Source organism: Rhizophagus irregularis, chromosome 21 (assembly GCF_026210795.1).
Source record: "Rhizophagus irregularis chromosome 21, complete sequence".
Classification (NCBI taxonomy): domain Eukaryota; kingdom Fungi; phylum Glomeromycota; class Glomeromycetes; order Glomerales; family Glomeraceae; genus Rhizophagus; species Rhizophagus irregularis.
Genome location: NC_089449.1, coordinates 3,608,498 through 3,628,838, shown reverse-complemented (window position 1 = coordinate 3,628,838; position 20,341 = coordinate 3,608,498). Strand labels below are relative to the sequence as shown.

At 27.0% G+C, this 20,341-nt stretch overlaps 2 protein-coding genes across 2 annotated transcripts; both read left to right on the top strand.

Moving 5' to 3' along the window:
• The first annotated feature begins 11,567 nt into the window (after positions 1-11,567).
• On the top strand, positions 11,568-12,284 carry OCT59_014195 (uncharacterized protein). Its single transcript, XM_025316820.2, has one exon. It carries the CDS (start codon positions 11,601-11,603, stop codon positions 11,895-11,897), a length of 297 nt encoding a protein of 98 aa, XP_025179650.1. The 5' UTR covers positions 11,568-11,600; the 3' UTR covers positions 11,898-12,284.
• A 5,762-nt stretch (positions 12,285-18,046) lies between these two features.
• On the top strand, positions 18,047-19,140 carry OCT59_014194 (uncharacterized protein; the record flags this gene model as incomplete). The annotated part of the gene is made up of 4 exons (XM_025325749.1): positions 18,047-18,082; positions 18,164-18,220; positions 18,312-18,617; positions 18,685-19,140. The coding sequence occupies 4 exons, from the start codon at positions 18,047-18,049 to the stop codon at positions 19,138-19,140; spliced, it is 855 nt and encodes a 284-aa protein (XP_025179651.1).
• Between the last annotated feature and the right edge of the window lie 1,201 nt (positions 19,141-20,341).

Genomic DNA, 20,341 nt, shown 5'->3' with positions numbered 1-20,341 from the left:
ACGACGTATTGAAAATTGATATTTTTAATTCTGGTACATGAATTTAATTATTAAAAGTGTTGAATTTAGGGTTAGATTTGATAGCATTTCGATGTAATGTGAAAAAAGATATTACATTATAAATTTTTGTATCACAAGCATGAAAAATCTAATGACCAAAAAATCACGTGGTAAAAATTTGTTGTAATATTAATATTACACAAATTTTTGTACTTAGATAAACGATATAAAAAGGCTGGAAATTTTACCATGTTCAACATATCAACATATTCAATTTTTTTTCTATTTTTTTTCCTATACCTTATGACTCTTACTCCAATGGAACTTTTTCATTCTTTAATAAAAATACTTATTATGATTTTATATATAATTATTATTTTTCTTATATTATCTGTATCGATTGTTGTATCAGACATGATAAAACACATAATCGATCATGATTATAATATTGAAGCGCAAGTCCAACAAAACTTTATAAGGTTGATTAGAACCTAAAATTAAAATGACTAAAAAACCCACAACGAATTCAACTTTTTAAGGTTGATTAAAACCCCAAATTAAATACCCAAAGTTGATTAAACCCCCAAATTAAATACCCAAAGTTGATTAAAACCCCAAATTAAATACCCAAAGTTGATTAAACCCCCAAATTAAATACCCAAAGTTGATTAAAACCCCAAATTAAATACCCAAAGTTGATTAAAACCCCAAATTAAATACCCAAAGTTGATTAAAACCCCAAATTAAATACCCAAAGTTGATTAAAACCCCAAATTAAAAACCCAAAGTTGATTAAAACCCCAAATTAAAATTAAAATTAAAATGACTAATAAACCCAAATGATAACGAATTCGATCATGGTTATAATGTTGGAAGTGCAAGTCCAACAAAACTTTATAAGGTTGATTAGAACCTTTAAAATAAAAATGACTAATAAATCCAACCAACGAATAACCTTAAAGAAAACTAATGATTAATGAATAAAGAAAAAACCCCAAGCGAACTTACGATACCTAAAGAAATAACGAAGCCCAACCTAACAAATAAAGAAATCTAAAGAAACCTAAAGACAAACCCTAAAGATACCTAGCAACAAACCTAATGAAAATTCTAAAGCATCAAAGTCTGACAAGTTTTAGCATAATGACCGTACTGTTTGCACTTTACAATCTTTCCATACTCATGTCCTTTGGTGTTGCCATTATCGTCAGCATTTTCTTTGTTGTCTGTTGTAGTATGTGTGCTATCCCTTAATATCTGTTTGCACCCTAGATTTAACCTTTTTGGTGGGTACCCTTTATGCCTAGTGATATATTAGAATTGGTAACAAACCGGTAACATCAATAACATTATCATTAGTTGTCATAATTTTTTCTGTACATTATATCATATAGCTCTCAACATATATCAGCTTTAATGGCTGAATCAATAATATTTTTTGATAATCCAAACAGTTCTGTTTAAAAGTACTATTAGGATTAGATATTTTCTTTGGGATTAGAACGTAATATAACGGCCGACATCTGTTGTATAAGTTTTCTTGTTTGTTATTAGGCTCAAGATACCAGCGAGGTGGTAGCTGAATCAATGATTTATTAATATTGATTTATAAACCAAAAATAAAGAATAAATTTGATTCGTCAACTTACTTCTAATAATTGATGCCAATCCATTACATAGTTAATATCATAGCATATCGATTGATAATGTCATCTACCCGACCAAATAATCTATTATATAACATTAGCATTACGATCAATTTTGAATTTTTCGATTGTCCTTCCCCTTTAACATAATCATTAATGTTAACCATCAAATTGCATAAAGAAGTAGACTGATCAACTTTTATCATGTATTTACTTACTAATGAATTCGATTCTTTGTGTGCTTGCACATCACCCGTAAATTTATTACGTATCCATGAGATAACCCATGATTTTTTTACTAAAAGTTTCTGTTATATATTTAGTTGATTCAAGATATTGAACAAGTAGCTGCATCCATCAAGATTCAAATAATTCCTTACATAAAGAATTTCTACAAGCATAAAATTTGTGCCAAATTCCTCAAAACGAGTTCCGAATTTGCCCCTTTAAATTTTTACGAAGATTTAAATCGATATGGAAGATACATAACAAGTGGTTCGTATTGGGATAGATTTCCTTGATCGCACTAAATCAAAAATGGATCAAAAGGTTCTAATGTTTCTTCTTCTATAATTGCAGAAGTCGCGATCCTTGTCTTAAATTGATTATCTATCACAGCAACAACACAATGCATCATTCGGAATCTGTTTGTGTTTGATGTGTATCTAAATTACTAAATCATGGAACTGTTCATTGTGATGGTGGCATCCACAATAAATGATTTAACTTTCTTGAAGTAGGTTCTAAGTGTGGTTGCCCAAAATTGATATATCGCATTATATAAATCCTTTTTATAGATAGTATAGTTAGGACAATCATGTTTAAGTAATGGATAAATAGATCTGAATCCATTCGTCCTTGTATGACATATTTTTCTATGTCAAACAACATTTCCGTAATTAACTTCTGAAATCTTGGAGTTATTTCTTGTATACTTGAGGTAAGAGTATGGTTATGGTTATCTGCAAACGAATTTATCTTAACAATGTTACTTGATTTAGGACAAGTAACAAAGGACATTGTGTACGCTATGAAGTTGCATTTCGTCGCTAGATATCTGTGGATTATGGACGCCTGATCTTGATCATTCGTAAGTAATATTATATATTTCATCCGACTAGTCCTAACCTTAAAATTGAATCCCTTTTTTTTTGCGAAATTATCAATCCAGATTTTAAATTCAATTTTTAGCTCAAACAAATCCTCCGTCTCTTCAGAATCAGTATAAACAATTCATTCATACAAAAATTCTCCTCTGTCAAAGAAGGCTGCCCATTTCAAATGATCCTGATATTCATTAACTAGACTTCGAAGGTTGAATGGATGACTAATAAACCAAAAAAAAAGGAAAAAAAAATAGAAAGGTTAGCCAAAAAAACAAAAAAAAAGTAACAAACATTAGCCGAAAACAGAATTATTTACCTGTGGAAAAGAAATATCGGTATTAAGGTATGTCATTTGTAATCATCGTGCCTTTCTTTGATCTGTATTGAATATTAACACGTTTGATGTTGCAGCATTCCAACAAATGTTTGGTTTAGTTTAACCTAGAGGCTTTTTTTTTTGTTCTTTCAGTAGCAATCGCAGTAATTAGCACGTGATGTAACTATAACAAATGGCGAAATACGATTGTTGTACAAACATATGTTGTATAGCCTCAAATAGTAATTAAATAATTAAATAATAATTTAAAAAGCTACTACGCGGCTACGCCTAAAATTGAGCGGGTAATTTATACTGTAATTACCCAACATATTTTTGTTGTAGTTCAAAAAATCACAGAAATTACCCATGTCCTTCAAAGTAACCTTAATTTATTCTAAACAACTTGGAGATTATATAAATGTTGAAGATTTTCTCTGATTAAAGAAGCAAATATATGCCTAAATATCAGGATATATTTTTATCAGTTATAATCATGATGCATTGTATGAAAATTATATCCTTTCACAGGTGCTTGGTTTCATCGATGCCTACAGTCAGCCCTTTCTATAACGAATTTTAATATAACGAATTTCACGATATAACGCATCTTTAGTGTGGTACGCATTTAATCATATAAAAAAAAATTGTTACACCGAATTTTACTAATAAAATGCAGTATAAGTGTAAAACGTTGAACTTATAAATTCACAGATGTAAGTGACCCTTTTATAACGAATTTCTTTTAAAACGAATTTTTTTTTTTATTATAACAAAGATTTTTGCAAGATAAATTTAATATAAAGGGCAGTTTGATGCTGGTTTTATGAAATTTTTCTCAAATAAGCAATTTTACCACTTTTAATTCATTTTATCAAAGATAGATTATTTATGTTTTAAATTTTCCTTTGCTTTCATGTTCTACAAATGCTTATGTTTTGATTTTCCTCTATTTTACTGAATTATACCAAATTTTTCCAATAATTCGTTATCTGTTATAGCATTCTCATAACGAAGGCCTGATCGGCCCGGACGCCTACTTCGTTATATCGAGACAACTCTCAATACTATGCGACAAATCAGAGTTGAATGCAGACTTTCCTAAATACCATGACCAATAATGTTCAAGAATTGTATATCCTTTTCAACTATATAAGTAACTTTTACCAAAGTAACTAAATGCAAATTTTGATTTTCCATATTTTAGAGGCGTGCAATCTTCATGTGTACAAAGTGTTCGAGAAAGAATCAATTGCCGACCAACTTTCCCACAAATGTTCTGAGACTTTTAACAGTATACTAGCCTTATTTGTTCGTTTCTTACTATAAAGGGGGCCAATACTAATGCTTTTTTAATGTTCTACGGCTTACCGACAACCAGGAACGTTTTAGATTGATGGAATAGTTAAGTAAGTTCTTGAGGCTCAAGATAGTTTAGGCAAATCCTGTAAAAACACGTTTATTATTAGCTTGGGTTATATTCTAATATTTAGATTTAGCAATTGTGATGTGTAATATCAGAAAAATGAAAATATACTTAAAATGTAAAATACTTTTAGGTATCTGCAATATTAATTTTCAAATTAACCCATTGTAAAATTCCGCTATCAATCAAGTCAACTAAATATTGATAGAATAAATTTCTTGTAATAATTCGCGTAAATTTTATGAATCATGATTCACATGAAGATAAATATAAAAGTGTAAGATGTGTAAATGAAATCAAAAAATTTCAAGGAAATTTCTAACTTTCTTTAATCATAATAAAAATCCCTTATTCTTTTTTGTATTATTATTATAATCCAAATGGATTAATTATGTAATTCTAATAGTATATCAATAACCTTTATCAAGTATAAAATCTTCTACCATCAGTCAATCTCTTTGAATTTTTCCGTTAAACAATCCATTAGCACCATTATTTTTTTTTTCAACTTGTCTAAAATCTGTTAAATATTTAATTTCCCTGAATAAACCTGTCAGAATTGGTTAAATATTTAAATTACAATTTAATATGAAAGAACACTGATTTAAATAATGATAAATTGCTGAAACAGCTACTTTAATTGAAGAAATATTATATACTGTATTCATCGCTATTTTGCTAGTAAAAATATTGTGGGGTTTCTACAGCACGTATTCAATTACTAGTATAATATTTGTATTTTTAATTCAAAAAGGTTTTTTTTTCCAATTTATCACTTGAAATTTTATTTCAAAAATCATAAAATTTAAATACTATAACTTACTAAGTTTTTTAATTAGATTCTTTTATATTAAACAAAATAAAAATTATTTTATAAAAATATATAAAAAGAAAATTAATATACAAAAGAAAAACTTATAAAAAAATAAATCATATTTAGATAAATATTTATTGGTTAACAAATACAATATTCATAAAGAGTAATTCTTGAACATTTTTGAAGGAAAGACGTTAAAAATGATTTGAATATTGATGAAAAATAATTTCTAATTATTACAATATTTAGATGAACTTTTAAATAAATAAATTAAAAACATTTAATTAATTCTATACCCTTTTTGAGGACTCTTATCTATGTCAGTTAAAAAATCACTCCGTATTGTATCTCAGTAAATATTAAAGCTAGAAAAATAAAATTATTATCATTGGATTTCTCTCATTAAGACGAACTTAAAGGTATAAATTTTCATTAAATTTGGATTGTTAGTTAGCTAAAAAATAGGGGTATGTAGTTTAGAAATTTTTTAAAAATACCCCTGAAATAAGCCATTTGTTCAGGGGATCCTCCTTTTTGTGTATTGCTTTCATTATCAAAATAATTCGAATTTTAACTTGTTTCTCGTAACAAAATTCCGTTATTTTGTAAAATCAATATAAAATTTGATGTTAAATTCACTGTATTCTTCAAACTTAAATTCACTCTAACTTCACAGGAATCACCAACGTGTTCTCCGAAGTACAGGTATTTACAAACCTACAACATAGAATTCCTACCATTTTTAAAAATATTAATGAGTATAATTACGGCTTTTTTTTTTAAATCCTTTTACGGATGCTTGATAAAGTCAATCAATGAAGGACCTAGGATAAATTCATAGTGTAAGAAATGCTTGTGACACACCCCTCATAAAAATTAATTTATAGTAATTTAATATAACAATATTTTTAATGATTTTCATATGGTTCTCAAACTGGAGCAGTAATCCCACACCCGTGGTGTAACCGGGCTTTACTATTTTTAGTAACAGAAACCCGTCCCAACCCGTCCAAGGTGTGACAAATAAGGTGTGACAAATAGAGATCAGACTGCAAAAAAAATTCTAAGTCGCTGAGATAAATATAAACAACGCGTTCCTCACGGTCACGTGACATGTGACAATAAACATCACCTCGGTTACACCACGGGTGCGGGATTATACAGTAAATCCTCAAACTGTTCTCAACATATCTTCATCACAGTGATCACACGTGTCACATCCTTTTCGCCCCTGATATACAATTTCCGGTGGAACTAAGAATTTTTATTATAAAATAAATAGCCATATTCTAATTCTTTTTTACTAGGTTTCAGTTTTATTTTGTAACAATGGTACATCTAATAAATAACATAATTAACAATTTTACTACGATTGTCTCTTTAGCTATCGTATGTAATAATAGTGAGAAATTTGATAATGGTATTATGTTATCATTTCTGTTAATTATAATTATGTATTGTAATTTAGCAAAGTACACAATTGATGATGGCCATTATGATTTAGAACTCGATATTTCGAGTCAGTACGTTCTGAAACTTCAAATTAAGGAAACGATATTAAGATAAAAAAGAATAAGTAAATAAATTATAATAATGATGATGATTTAAAAAAACCAATTTTTGTGGGAATACTCAGGAAAAATTGGAAAAACCAATTTTTTGTTGGGAATACTCAGGAAAAATTGGTTTTGTTGGGAAAATTGGAAAAACCAATTTTTGTTGGGAAAACGCAGGAAAAATTGGAAAGCCCAAATTTTGTTGGAAAAAATTGGAAAAACCAAATTTTGTGGAAAAAATGTTTAGTTTTTTAAAAAATGTGTAATTTTTTTAAAAGAAAGATTTTTTAAAAAGATGCATTTAATTTTTTATAAACATGTGTTTTTTAAAAAAGATGTATTTAATTTTAAAAATGTTAGTGAACTTCTAAATGTTACTAAATTTTTAAATTTATTAAATGTTATTTGAATTTTGAAAAATTACAAACTAATCTAATCGACAACAAATTGATGGGTGGATACTGGATAGGTTAAGAAAAACAACTTTTAATCAAATTAAAAAATGAATGAAATCGATAAAAATAATTTATCAAATAGTTTTACAAAAAACATTAATGATAAATACTCCAACGTAAAAAAAAAAATTGGAATAATCCGATATCAATAAACGAATGTTTAATACAAATACATAATGAATGTAGGTAAATAGTATATTCAAACTTTGATCACAAAACAAACTAATAAATTAATTGCACGGAATCTATACTAATAATTAATGAAATAAAGATGATTTATTTGGCCAAATAAAAAATAAATCAATCGAAACTCACGTAAAGCTGATAATTCAAGAAATTATTGTAGTAAAAGAATTTGAAATTTTGATATTCGAGATTTCAGATTTGAATATGCACTATCAACTACATAATTATTACAGGAAATGAAGTCATTTTGGATATCAATAAGATACGAATTTGAAATTCAAGGAAAAATATAAAGTCAAAGGTAAGTACTAACCAGATTATGACCATAAACTATATGTGGACGCCTATAAATTTTACTATTAAAGATTTTTCTGATTAAACTATAGGTTAACTCCGTCTTATAATAAATTCCATACTCAATTGATATGTTTTTATACTTCCATAAAATTAAATTCTTCCTATCATTGACACCCCAACATTGTTTCTTTCATGTGACAGTTTGTTTTTTCTAAAAAGAATTTTCTCCTTAGTGTTTTTCAAAAAAGTGAAACTGCTACATTATCTTTCAAATTATAGAGTGTTTATTTGAATTTTTATATTTTTCAAATGCTAAAATGTTAATTAAATGTAAAGTTATCAAACTTTTAAATTTTCGGATTTTTTAATAGTAATGCCTTCGCCAGTTGAAAAGGCACGTGAAATACGAGCCCAAAATTAAAAGAGAATAAAGACAATGATTTATTTATCGTTATGTTATTGTATCTATGTATAGTATAATAATTAATAATAGGGTTAGGAAAATATAATGGGACCAATATTATTGTTGCATGAGATTTGATTTTACTATGCTTTTCATATGGAACATGATCTTGGACGTCTGCATAATAACACAGTTATTAGTTATTGGGTAGGGGGGTTAAAATATATTCCGAACTGCTTCGCAGTTTGGTGATATTTCAACCCCCCTATCCAATAACTATTATTTATGTATTGTATGTAATTTAGCAAAGTACACAATTGATAATGGTCATTATAATTTGAGAAATCAATATTTCGAGTTAGAACGACCTGAAACTTCAAATTAAGGAAATGATGTTAAGATAAAAAAGAATAAATAAATAAAAAAAAATAATGATAATGATTGTTAAAATTAAAAAAGATAAAAATTGATAATATAATTTTGATAATTATATGTATTAGAAAAATGATTTGAATTTATTAAAAATGTAATTAAATTTTTTGAAAAGATGTACAAGGAATTTTTTGTGAAAAAGGGAATTTTTGTTAAAGTGAAACTTTAGAAGAAAAAAGCAATGTAATCCAAGAAAAAGATAAAGAAATCCAAGGAAGATCTAAAGAAATCCAAGAAAAATATAAAGAAATTCAAGGAAAATCTAAAAAAATTCAAAGAAAATCTAAAGAAATTCAAGAAAAAGATAAAGAAATTAAAGAAAAAGATTAAGAAATTGAAGATAAAGATAAAGAAATTGAAGATAAAGATAAAGAAATTAAAGATAAAGATTAAGAAATTCAAGTAAAAGATAAAGAAAATCAACAAAAAGAAAGGAAGTTTTTCTGAAAAAAGGAATGTTTGGTGGAAAAGGGATTTTTTTGTGATAAAAGGAATTTTTGTGAAAAGGGGAAACATGTTATTTAATTTTTTAAAAAAAAGTTAGTGAACTTCTAAATGTTACTAAATTATTATCGCCGTTTTCAGAAATATAATAATTTAGTCTACACGTGAAATTTCGAAACTCGAAATTTTGGTCAAACTGTGTAACATAAACTATCCGAAAATTTTGTTATGAATGAAGAAATAAGTGATTATAAAAAACTCTTTAACATTTGAAAAATAAAAAGTATAAACCAAGAACTTGTATTTAATGTTTTTAAGAATAATTTCTTTGTGTTATTTTTACATAACTAAATTTTCACTAAGACAATTAAAACAACCACAAAGTACGATAATTTAAAGAGCTCACAGTATATAATATCACTAGGAACAACCTCTAATAGCTCTACAAATATTTAAAGTAATTAAAATAAGTAAAAAATTTATATAAATTACAGTATTTAACTTAAATTAACGAAATAAATAAATATTTGCAAGTTTCGTCATAAAAGAATCTTCTATATGTAAATCTTATGTAAAGATCGCCTATAAAAAAATCGCAAACATTACAACTTATCTGTCTTGAAATATAACAATTACCTTATAAAATTCGAGAAGAATCGCTAGAATTCGCGAAACTTTTATGAGTTTCGAGTGTGTTTATATAAAGAAAAAAAAATCGCAGCTTGTCTTACTAAAGTTAACAAAGAAAAAAAAAACTTTTTTTCTTAGATTACACATATTTCTGAAAACGGCGATAAATTTTACTAAATGAGGCCCGGTCAATCAAAAGCCGGAGTTGGGTCCGGTCACGTGATTTCACGATTTTTTAATTATCATATGCTTATGGGGTCTAACTGTTGTGCCCGAAATCTCAATGCAAGAAAATTCTTAAGGTATTATTATAAAGGTGGGCGTTGATTTGGGGCACATCGTCAACATAACCATTTGGAAAAAAGTTTTTCCATTACTTTGAAAATTTAATAGCATTAAATTTATTGAAAATATGTATTATACAAATTTTATGATATAAATTAAATAAATTAATTTTCTGTGAAATTTCGATCAAAGTTATTAAGACCGTTTCCAATTTTTGTCGCAATGATCATCAAAATTGATTACGTAATTACAAACTAATCATATTCATTCAATCAAAGGATGATTTCCTAATCGACATGAAATCTAACAATTGAAGGGGTGGATACTGACCATGATAAATACAATTCTGAATGAATGAAATCGAATTTAACTCCATAAAAATAATTTATCAAATAGTTTTACAAAAACATTAATAATAATAATCAGATAAATACTCCAACGTAAAGATATCATGTTTAAAATGCATACAAATACATAAAGAATGTAGGTTCAAAACTTTGAACACAATAAATTAATTGCACGTAGATATCAATAGAATTTCAAGGAAAAATACAAAATATATTTAAGTCAAGGGCAAGTACTAACCAGATTACGATCGAGAAATTATTATAAACATTCCCCAAAATCAAGCAGTAACTAATATTTCGCAATCAAATAAATAATGCCATAATATGAAACTTACGATAACGTCAAGACAGTCATAAATGGCCAAAAGTTTACGGGAAAGATTAAAAATAAAAGAAAACGAATAAAGTCTTATAGATTACGATTTTGGTAAAAATGGAAAAATGATACTATATAGATACGCATAGCACGTATTTACCTTGTGATCTGTAAAATGTTGATCCGTGTTTTATCGTTCCATGTTTTTTCCGTGAAAATTTTTTATAGGGCCCTTAATTCTCGATAGGAAAAAAAATACTGGTTCGTAACAATCTTTTTCACGAGGTCGCAGTTCAAAAAAAAAAAAACTCTTTTATCATATAATAGCTACATTGAATTATAGTATATTATCCTATATCCATTAAATAAATAATGCACATTTTATAGTGTGCCTAAAAATTTTTCGCAAAAAAACCAAGTTATACTTTTTCCCAAATTTGGTTTGGATCTTAATCATTTTGTGGATATAAAAGGATCAAAAGGGGATGATTAAACGTGCCCGCAGAATTCAAAAAAGGAAATTGTAACAATGTATTTTATAATGTATTTGATTGTAATTTTCCATTTTTGAGTTCCAACGAAAAGCAGCAGAAAGATCTTGCATTCATGACATAAAAATTAGCTATCTATTGAACGCCGATTTTTGTTAACTAAATTAGGGAATTCTAATAATATAATCCAAAAATATTACAATCATCTTATTTAAATCTCATGTAGTATTATATTCCATAAAAGAATAGAAAAAGAGCAATAATATAATAAAACAGGTTGTCAAAAGAAAATAATTATTGTTTCATGATGAAACGATGAAAGGAAAAGAAAATAATTATGATGTATATTGTTTATACTTATTTTCTGTAATTCTGTAAGCTATAAAAAGGCCAAAAAAAATTTCATTACAGAACATCACAGCTTTTGAATCTTTTACAGCAAAACAAATGGCTTCAATAATCTTTAAAATTTTCTTTATTCTATCTCTTATTTCAGTTCAAGCTTTTGCTTGGAAGTTAACTTTAGGCGGAAAAGATTTTAAGGGAGAAGCCAACCAATCATGTAAAGCCGTTACTGCTAATAGTGGCTCTAAATTGAAATGGGACGCAAGACTCCTTGAAAGCTGTTGCGTTCGATTATATTCAGACCCCAATTGTGCAAAAGATGAAATCGGATTTTCTTGCGATGATTTTAATAAGAAGTTAAGCCAAACCGTTCAATCCTTTCAAGTTACAAACTGTTAAAATAAGAATCCGATACGGGACAGAAGAAGTTTCACTTTCGGAAATTCTTAGTGTTATTATTTCTCCTCTTATTACTTGCATTTTTTATCAATATCTTGAATTATGTTTGTCATCTAGATCTTAATCAAGTAGTTCTTTAAAATAATTTTTATCATTTTTTCTTTACTCTTTCATTTTTTTATGTTTCTATCTTAAAATAATTTTATTCTTAAAGGATTGTATTTCAATTCTTTTTACCACTTTAGTTACGTTATACAATCTACTTTATTATTCTTTGCGACAAAATTTTCTCAGTTTTGTACAAGTTTATTATGTTATTTTTCTAGTATTTTGCCATTTTAAATTAATAAACATATAAAATATAAAAGCTTGTTCTGAGGTTTAAAACTATTTACCTGTATAAAAAAGGGTCAGTGACTCCGTAAAATAACTGATTTTTATCACGTATTAACTGTTAAAATTAGATTTTTTGGATCAGAAATTTTGTCATAACGTATATCCGATAATCAAACACGCCTATAACCCTGTATTAACTGTAATAAAGCTACTTGCCATGTTGTATGTGTGCTTATACTTGGAGCTGTACAGTATGTTTTGTACAGACATTTATACTGATTATTTCTTGATTTGGCTATTAAAATTGGCTTACCTCTGGTCCGATTCAATTAATCTAATTGAGCTGGATATTTCACATATTGGAAGATTTATATTGAGCTGCCACACATAGTAATCTAAGGATTATTTTTCTTTCTAAATTTCTTTAAGGCAAAGATGCATTAAACTCGGATCTGGTTCTGAGAATATCTTCTTGATTCGGATGAACTGGATTTAGATAGAGTTTTGAAGCTTGAACCTTTTGCTGCATCATCTAATCATTTAACATCCATTTAAAGCTTTTCAGTTATTCCGGTGGAAATGATAATAATCCAATTTTTACTCTAATGTTCTTGGTGTGACCTGACAGTTGTTTGCTCTGTCGACATATATCAGGCATGTGATACGGTTTCCTAACTTCATTATTCAGCATTGTATGCGCTGTTTGCAATATTAAATTTATCATCAAAATATTTTAACAACTAGTAAATTTTCAGTTTTTTGGATTTTTTATTTTTATTTGTTTGCAGCTCAGTTGATGGTTTTCTATATTTGCCGACATGTTGATTTTTGCATTACGTTCGGATCGATTTAGACGATTTGAAACTTTTTATAAAAATATTTCATCCTAAATGAATATTTTTAATTGCTTACCATTCTGAGAAAATATATTTTACGTGCTATATCAAAAAAAAAATTATCTAATTGAGCTGTATTATAAGGTAATTACTCCACAATTAAAACAGTTGTTCCTAATTATTGAAGAACGTTAAGAAATGCGATTAATAGTTATAACTTCTTTTGGTTCAGAATTAATTGGAAAACTCTATCATTATTTATTATGTCATTATAATCGCATGATTATCACAAATAAGAATTCACTCTTAATATACATGAAGTGATAAGCTGTCCAGTTAACATTTTTTACTAAGGAAATTTACTGATATTACTCCCTAATAATAATTCTCTTCTTTATAAGTTTCAGTGGGATATCTTTAAGTGCACTGCATTAGGTTGGTAGTGCACTTAATTTCCTATCTCAATATGAGGGTTTCTTCTTTCCAAGCTGACTTTAATCTAGTTCTTAAGTCAATCATTATCTAAATTATGATTTATAATTTACTACCATTATTTTGTACATACAGTTAATAATTTATCCATTACTTTCTCACCCTAGCATCACAATTTGGCAGAGAACTTGGATATAAATAAAATACTAATAAACTCTTTGGGAGACTGTTCAATATCCCGACAATCAAAATCCTATCATAACACAAACCCGACTCTCACAAACCCAACAAATCATAATCCCGAAACTTCAAAATCCGTAATCACATTATTCTCATTATCCTGAACACTTATTATCCTTAAGAAATATTTAATTTTTACAATAAAACAAACAAACAATGTTAAAAAAATCATTATATATTAATAAAAATGCAATGTATTATTAAATATTAATAAAAAAGATAATAAAAACATTCATTATTTTTACAATAAAAACTGTAATTTTGCGTTATATTTTAAAAATCATTAGATATTTATTACAAAATATTACAATAATATTACGTCTATAAAAAAAGTAATAAAAAAAAAATAGCGTGTCAGGACTCAGGATAGTTAATGAATGTCGGGGATAACGAATGTCGAGATTTCGTATTAAATCCAAAGATTTTATTGATCCTATCAAAACATTTTGTTATTAACGTTACTAAAGATGGAAATATTTGTTAAAAATATTGTTAAACTATGATAAGTGAGATTAGATTTATTTATTAATTATTTTAATTAGATATTATTATCACTATCAGTTATCATTTTAGATAAATTCATTAGAGAAAATGGCTAGAAAATATCATGCATGAATTTAATCCTCTTATACATTTAATTATATTATAATAGTTGGGCACTTTAATATTATTCAATTAATAATTTAATTTTTATAATTGTCCGAAGCGTAAGCGTAGGACACTTCCATTCTACTCCATAGTCCATACCATGCATGTTCCGCACGCGTGTATGGCCAATAAAATCTAAGGATCAGGTGTAACCTTAGATTTGTTTACGTGCATCTTTATGCCCCTGATTCTAAAAATATCTTTATAAAGTCACATGACTACTGTTTATACGTTAAATTTAAAAATTTTTTTATCCCTGATTTAAATTTTCTTATTTCTTAAAAGTTTTTTATGGCATTCAAATAATAAATTAATTTTTTTTTTACTCATAATTTTTACATTTTGTATTTTTTTTAATTAAATGTTTTTTTTTTGACAATCATGAGAATAAATTAAAAATTTGCAACACAGTACAAAGTATGAAAATATGATAATAAAATGACATTTTTTAGTGATACTATTACTTTTTTTAGCATTTTTAGTGTTATATTTTTAGTGTTCAGTTTAAATTTATGAACATGTAATTTATGATGCTTCGGACGCACCAACGGTTACCGTTTCCTAGTTTTTATTTAGTTTATTATCTCAAACTTACATTTTAGGGTTCGTGGAATAATGATCTTGAGTTTACAGAAGCGATCAAGATTGACAAAAATGATGCATGCTCAAAGAAATTCAAAGAAATGTTCATCAAGATGAAAAGTTGAAAATTGAATCAGCGACTAGATTAGTGTATATATTTTAATAAATCACTGGGCGTGATTCCGCTAGAATTCCCTTTGAATATTACTTTAAGCGATTAGTACGTAATTTCTTAAAAAATTTATGTTCTTGCGAGAATTGATTTATAGCACTAAAGATGAAATGAGATTAAAATGTAAATTATGTAGCACAAAAACATTTTTTCCTAAAATATTTTATTTAGGAGGTTCTTTGTAGACTTGTAGTTATATCCTAAATTTAAGCTATTGAATTTAATATTGTAAGATCGTTCATTTTTTCAGTTTTCAGATAGAATTTTATCTATTACAGAAGAACGCATCCAAAAGATCATATTTAATACGCCGAAAGTCTCATCATTCCACTCATCATAAAATTTACTCCAATCGAACTTATTAAATTTTTTTCGACAGCATCATATAGGACTCTAGTAAAATAAGTCAGTTTTAATGCTAATATTGACTTTGTCCAATAATAATCATTGCCAGAAAGGAGCGCCATGTTTAACATTTGGACTACCGATGTCCAGAAAAAAAGTTATTGTAATGAGTCATTTACTAAAAACAATTGTGAATTTACTTATAACATTACTATATATGGATATAAGAATTATAGAAAATCATATTTTAAATTCCAGTTACTGCATGAATATAGATGGAAGTCATTGTAATGAGATACTTACTAAAGAATAGATTAATTATAATAAACCAAAGCAAAAAAAAACGCGCCTAAGATTCCAGTTTCTGCATGTATATAGATGAAAACTTCTTTGAAATCACTCACGGGAATACTTCGGGCTTAAAACAGGAAACAAATATCGGGACACAAATCAATTATTAATGGGACAAAATTTCCAGAAAACGTTATGAATTATGTGTGTTTCGATATAATTCTAAACTTTATTAAAATTGATACATTTTTTAAACTTCCATAAATTTAAATCCTTCTCAATATTCTCGCTCTAATTTCGACAAGGACATTCCAAGTAACTTTCCTTTTAATAAAATGGGCCGATTTTCTAAAAAAAGTTTCATTTTCACTTCGAAATTAATAAAAATCTATTTCAGAACAACTTCTTTCATAGAAAAAAAAAAAGCTTTTTTTTTAGTATTTTCAAAAACAAGGTATTTCATTGTTCTATAGGTTTTCATGTATTCAATTGAACTTTTCGCACTACTTAAAACATAATAAAACGCAAGTTATCGAATTTTTAAGGTTTCGGATTTTTTAATGGTAAAATGCCTCCATTTCGAAACAATATAATAGTTTATTGATTTTAATAAAATGCATTTTTTTTAGCCTAAATCCGATTACATCAATTTTTCACATGATAAAATCTATTAATAGTATTTTTCTGTATACCATATATAGTTTTAATTTTATTAATAAAACTGAAAGAATAAAAACAATTTAGTATGGATAATAAATAACTTTTAAATTTTTTTTTAAAAGGTAAAATTAAAAAAAGAAAAAAGAAAGAAAAATCAGAGAGCCATTTTCTCAACAATTAAAAATAAATTATTCAGTTTGAAACAGCCTTATGCAAAAAGATATCATCATAAAATTACCTTAAAAAGAATTTTACGAAGGAATTTTTGAAAACATTTTAAACTAAAATAGTAATATGGATTGTTAAAAAATTTTTTTGTGTCTTGTGATCATTGCCTAATAAGGATAACTGACGTAATTGGATTACTAAATCAATAATGACTGCGCTTTTCGCTTTTTACCATGGGCTAAAATTTTTAACTGGGTAGTAATTAGCCGAAATTAGCCGGAATAAATTTGGTGAAATTAGAGGGTGTGACGATGTGATAAATTAAAAATATGTCACATGATCGCTAAATTTTTGTCGGTGAATAAAAATAACTGCCACTAGTAGTCTAGTACTACGCCTCTCTGTTTAGCCTCTGCGTTTTTTCATGATCCATTATTTGTTACGAAACTTTTATTTTAGTTGATCTTGACCAAATGCGATTGTTAAAAAAGATTTCACAATTCATTGTAATTTCTGTAACATTATGATCCTCCTGCATAAATTTCCTTAATAGAAATAATGTGCTTTATGATAGATAATCTGTTTAATCTTTGTTTCTTTAAAATATTGTCTTTATATTGCACAAAGAAGCTTTAATTTAATGCTGCATTAATACAAGTTAACACATGCATGGTTTTTTTTTCAAAAGCATCTAAACTCCAATCTTTTCCTTTTAAATGTAAATGATTTAAATTTTATTTGTCACAAGTAATCGGAATATGAGCTAATTTTTTTTTTGCGTGATTTTATTATTACCTGGCTTAAAATGTGATAAATATTTTTTGCTGTAATGTTTTGCATCCTTTTGCGTTTTTTCATGGTAACATTAAACCAATATGATACTCGGCCCGGAAAATTGGGATAGTAAATTTTCCGCATCTAGTATTTGTCAAATTGTTCTCAAATTTTCTGTGCATATTGTTTATCGTTTAGGCCGAATTAAGTAATAAATAGAATGATTTTATAGCATTCTAGAAATTCAAGAATAATGAAACAATTAATTGTGATACTTTTAATTATTTTTAACCATAAAAACTTATTCCATAAATAAACATAATAAATTAGCCGATAGTAATTACTCCAACCTAAATGTCACCATATTCGTTTATATCCATTCGTTTCTATCCAATATTAACGTTTTACATGAATCACGATCCAATATTATTTTCTGCAGTAGGAAAAAAGCATAGTGATTTATTGTATTGGATAATTGGAACAAGTTTGAAATTCAATAAACAATGATTAAATAAATCAGCTTTTTTGATTTTTATTTAAATGCATCAAGTAATCGAGAAATCTTATTTACTTACTCTGCTATTGTCATTTGATTCTAAATTTTATTATCATTCTTAAAAAACATTTTTTTTTTCAGAAAGTGTCATATTACCAACAATACGATAATGTTCGATGTGCCTTCGTATCAAAATGATGATATTGTAATATTTTTGATTCAAAGTTATTTTGTATTATGTACTCATTTTTTTTATCTAATTTTATTTTCTTTATTATTTTTTTAGTCAATTTCTCCGATTGCGCCTGAAATTGAGCATTATCAAATTGCTTCACAATCAAAGGTAAGGGGGATTGTTTTTTTTTTATTAATTTAATAATTTCCCACGCATCCAAATCTAAAAAATTTTCCCGCATTTTTTTTTTCAAAAATAGTCATCAGAACCTAATCAATTATTCGGTGACATTGAACGAGCAATTCTTAAAGTAACGACACTGAATATTGCTGAAAATGTTGAAAATGATCAAATTTCTACTAAACCACAACAATCACTTCCATTATTTTCTCCCACCTATACCTTAAATGTTACTTCTAATAAACCTAAAAAGATCATATCAAACATTGTTTATAAAAATGTTAATAATAATCGTGAACTCAATGATGTTAATCCTAAACAACGCTATAGAATTCTCAAACGTAGAAGCGATCGTAACAAATCTAATCTCTCTAAAAAACTAAAGGTGTGAAAAAATTTATTATCCAAAAAAAAATATATTTAATTTTTATTAAAATTAAAATTATTTTTAGCACATCATTAACCCAGCTCGCCGTAATCATGCTAGGCGCAGACCACGAGGATCTGATGGTAGATTTTTGAAAAGACGGAGTTCTAATTCAACTTTATCATCTTGCATACCTTCAATTGGAAATAATGATTCATCGAAATTAACACCTGGTTTGTGTATAAAGACAGAACCTTCTTCTTATACTTCAAATGCATCAAATATGAATGAAAATTTCTTGCAATCACAATCAAACGCCATTGAACTTCCTCAAATTTCAAATGAATCAAATATAATTCAACTTTCGATACCAGTCATTCTTTATCCAGCATTATTGGATGCTTTATCATTATTGGATACTTTATCGTTATTGAATCTTTCCCAATCACAAATAGAATCAGATATGATTCAACTTTCGATACCATTCATTCTTTATTCGGCATTATTGAATGCTTTATTGACATTATCGTTATCGCATTAATTTTTTTCACAAACGATCATTTTTTTTTATTACAAAAAAAATCGCATTTCTCGTTTAAAACACAACAAAAAAAACCTTTACCGAATATTACTAAAAAAAAAAAACTTTTCATAGATTACAGACACAAAATTAAAATTTTTTTCGTAAACTAATTTTTTTTTTGATAAGATATTTTAAGTAAATCCAATTTTCTTCCTTTCTCCTTTATTTACACTATACAGTACAACAACAGGGCGGACAGCTTTATTTTATCTATACTTGCCGCCCATATTAATGGGATTGGGAGAATCCCAAATCCCATTAGTCCCAAATCCAAATCCCATCTCACTCAAATCCCATCCCAAATCCCATATAATACTTATTACTTTGTTTAATCTTTTATATATAAAATATTTTCATATGAAACAATTATAAAATCTAAGCTTTTTTTTATTGATTTTTATTACTTTTTTTTTAAAATAGCAATTTAATTCGATTTAATTGCTTAAATATTTATGGCTTTTGTAAAAATCGTTCATATGAAATAATTTAAAAAACAACTACCGTATAATGGGGGCCACAGTACCCCGGGTATGATACAGATTTCAGAGGTTTTGACCTTATACCCCCCCACCATTGTGTGAGTTTTTATTATTAGTAGATATGTATAAAACTTATATAATAATTGGGTATTTATCATGAGTAATACCTAGGTATTTATTAAATTATTTTAAATAATAAAATCGGTAGAAAATGGGAGTTCTTTTTTGTAGGGTACTGTGCATAGGGGGGGTACTGTGGCCCGCAAAATACGGTAAGCCTTTAAATATACCAAAACAATATTACTTTTGTTACTTTTTAAAATTAAATAACTAATAAATTAATTATTCTAATAAAAAATGAAATAATTTATAAACAACCAAGCCCCTTAAGAGTAGAGTATACGTTATAATTAATTTTTATTATAACAAATGTCCATTTGTTTATGGTTCCAAAAACCCGGATTTGTTTATCTCCTTTAAACACGAGGTGCAGATAAAAATATCGGCTAAATAAATTACCGCGTCTTGTACTGGCTATACAAAATTTTGTTAACGCTCTTGTCTCTTCAATAAATTATCTAGGGATTTTAACTTCTTGCTCTCCGAGAAGTCTCAGAGTTTTTTACTTGAATAGAAGGATGTAAGTTGAAATCGTATTTTGTATCAAGACAGTTTTTCCG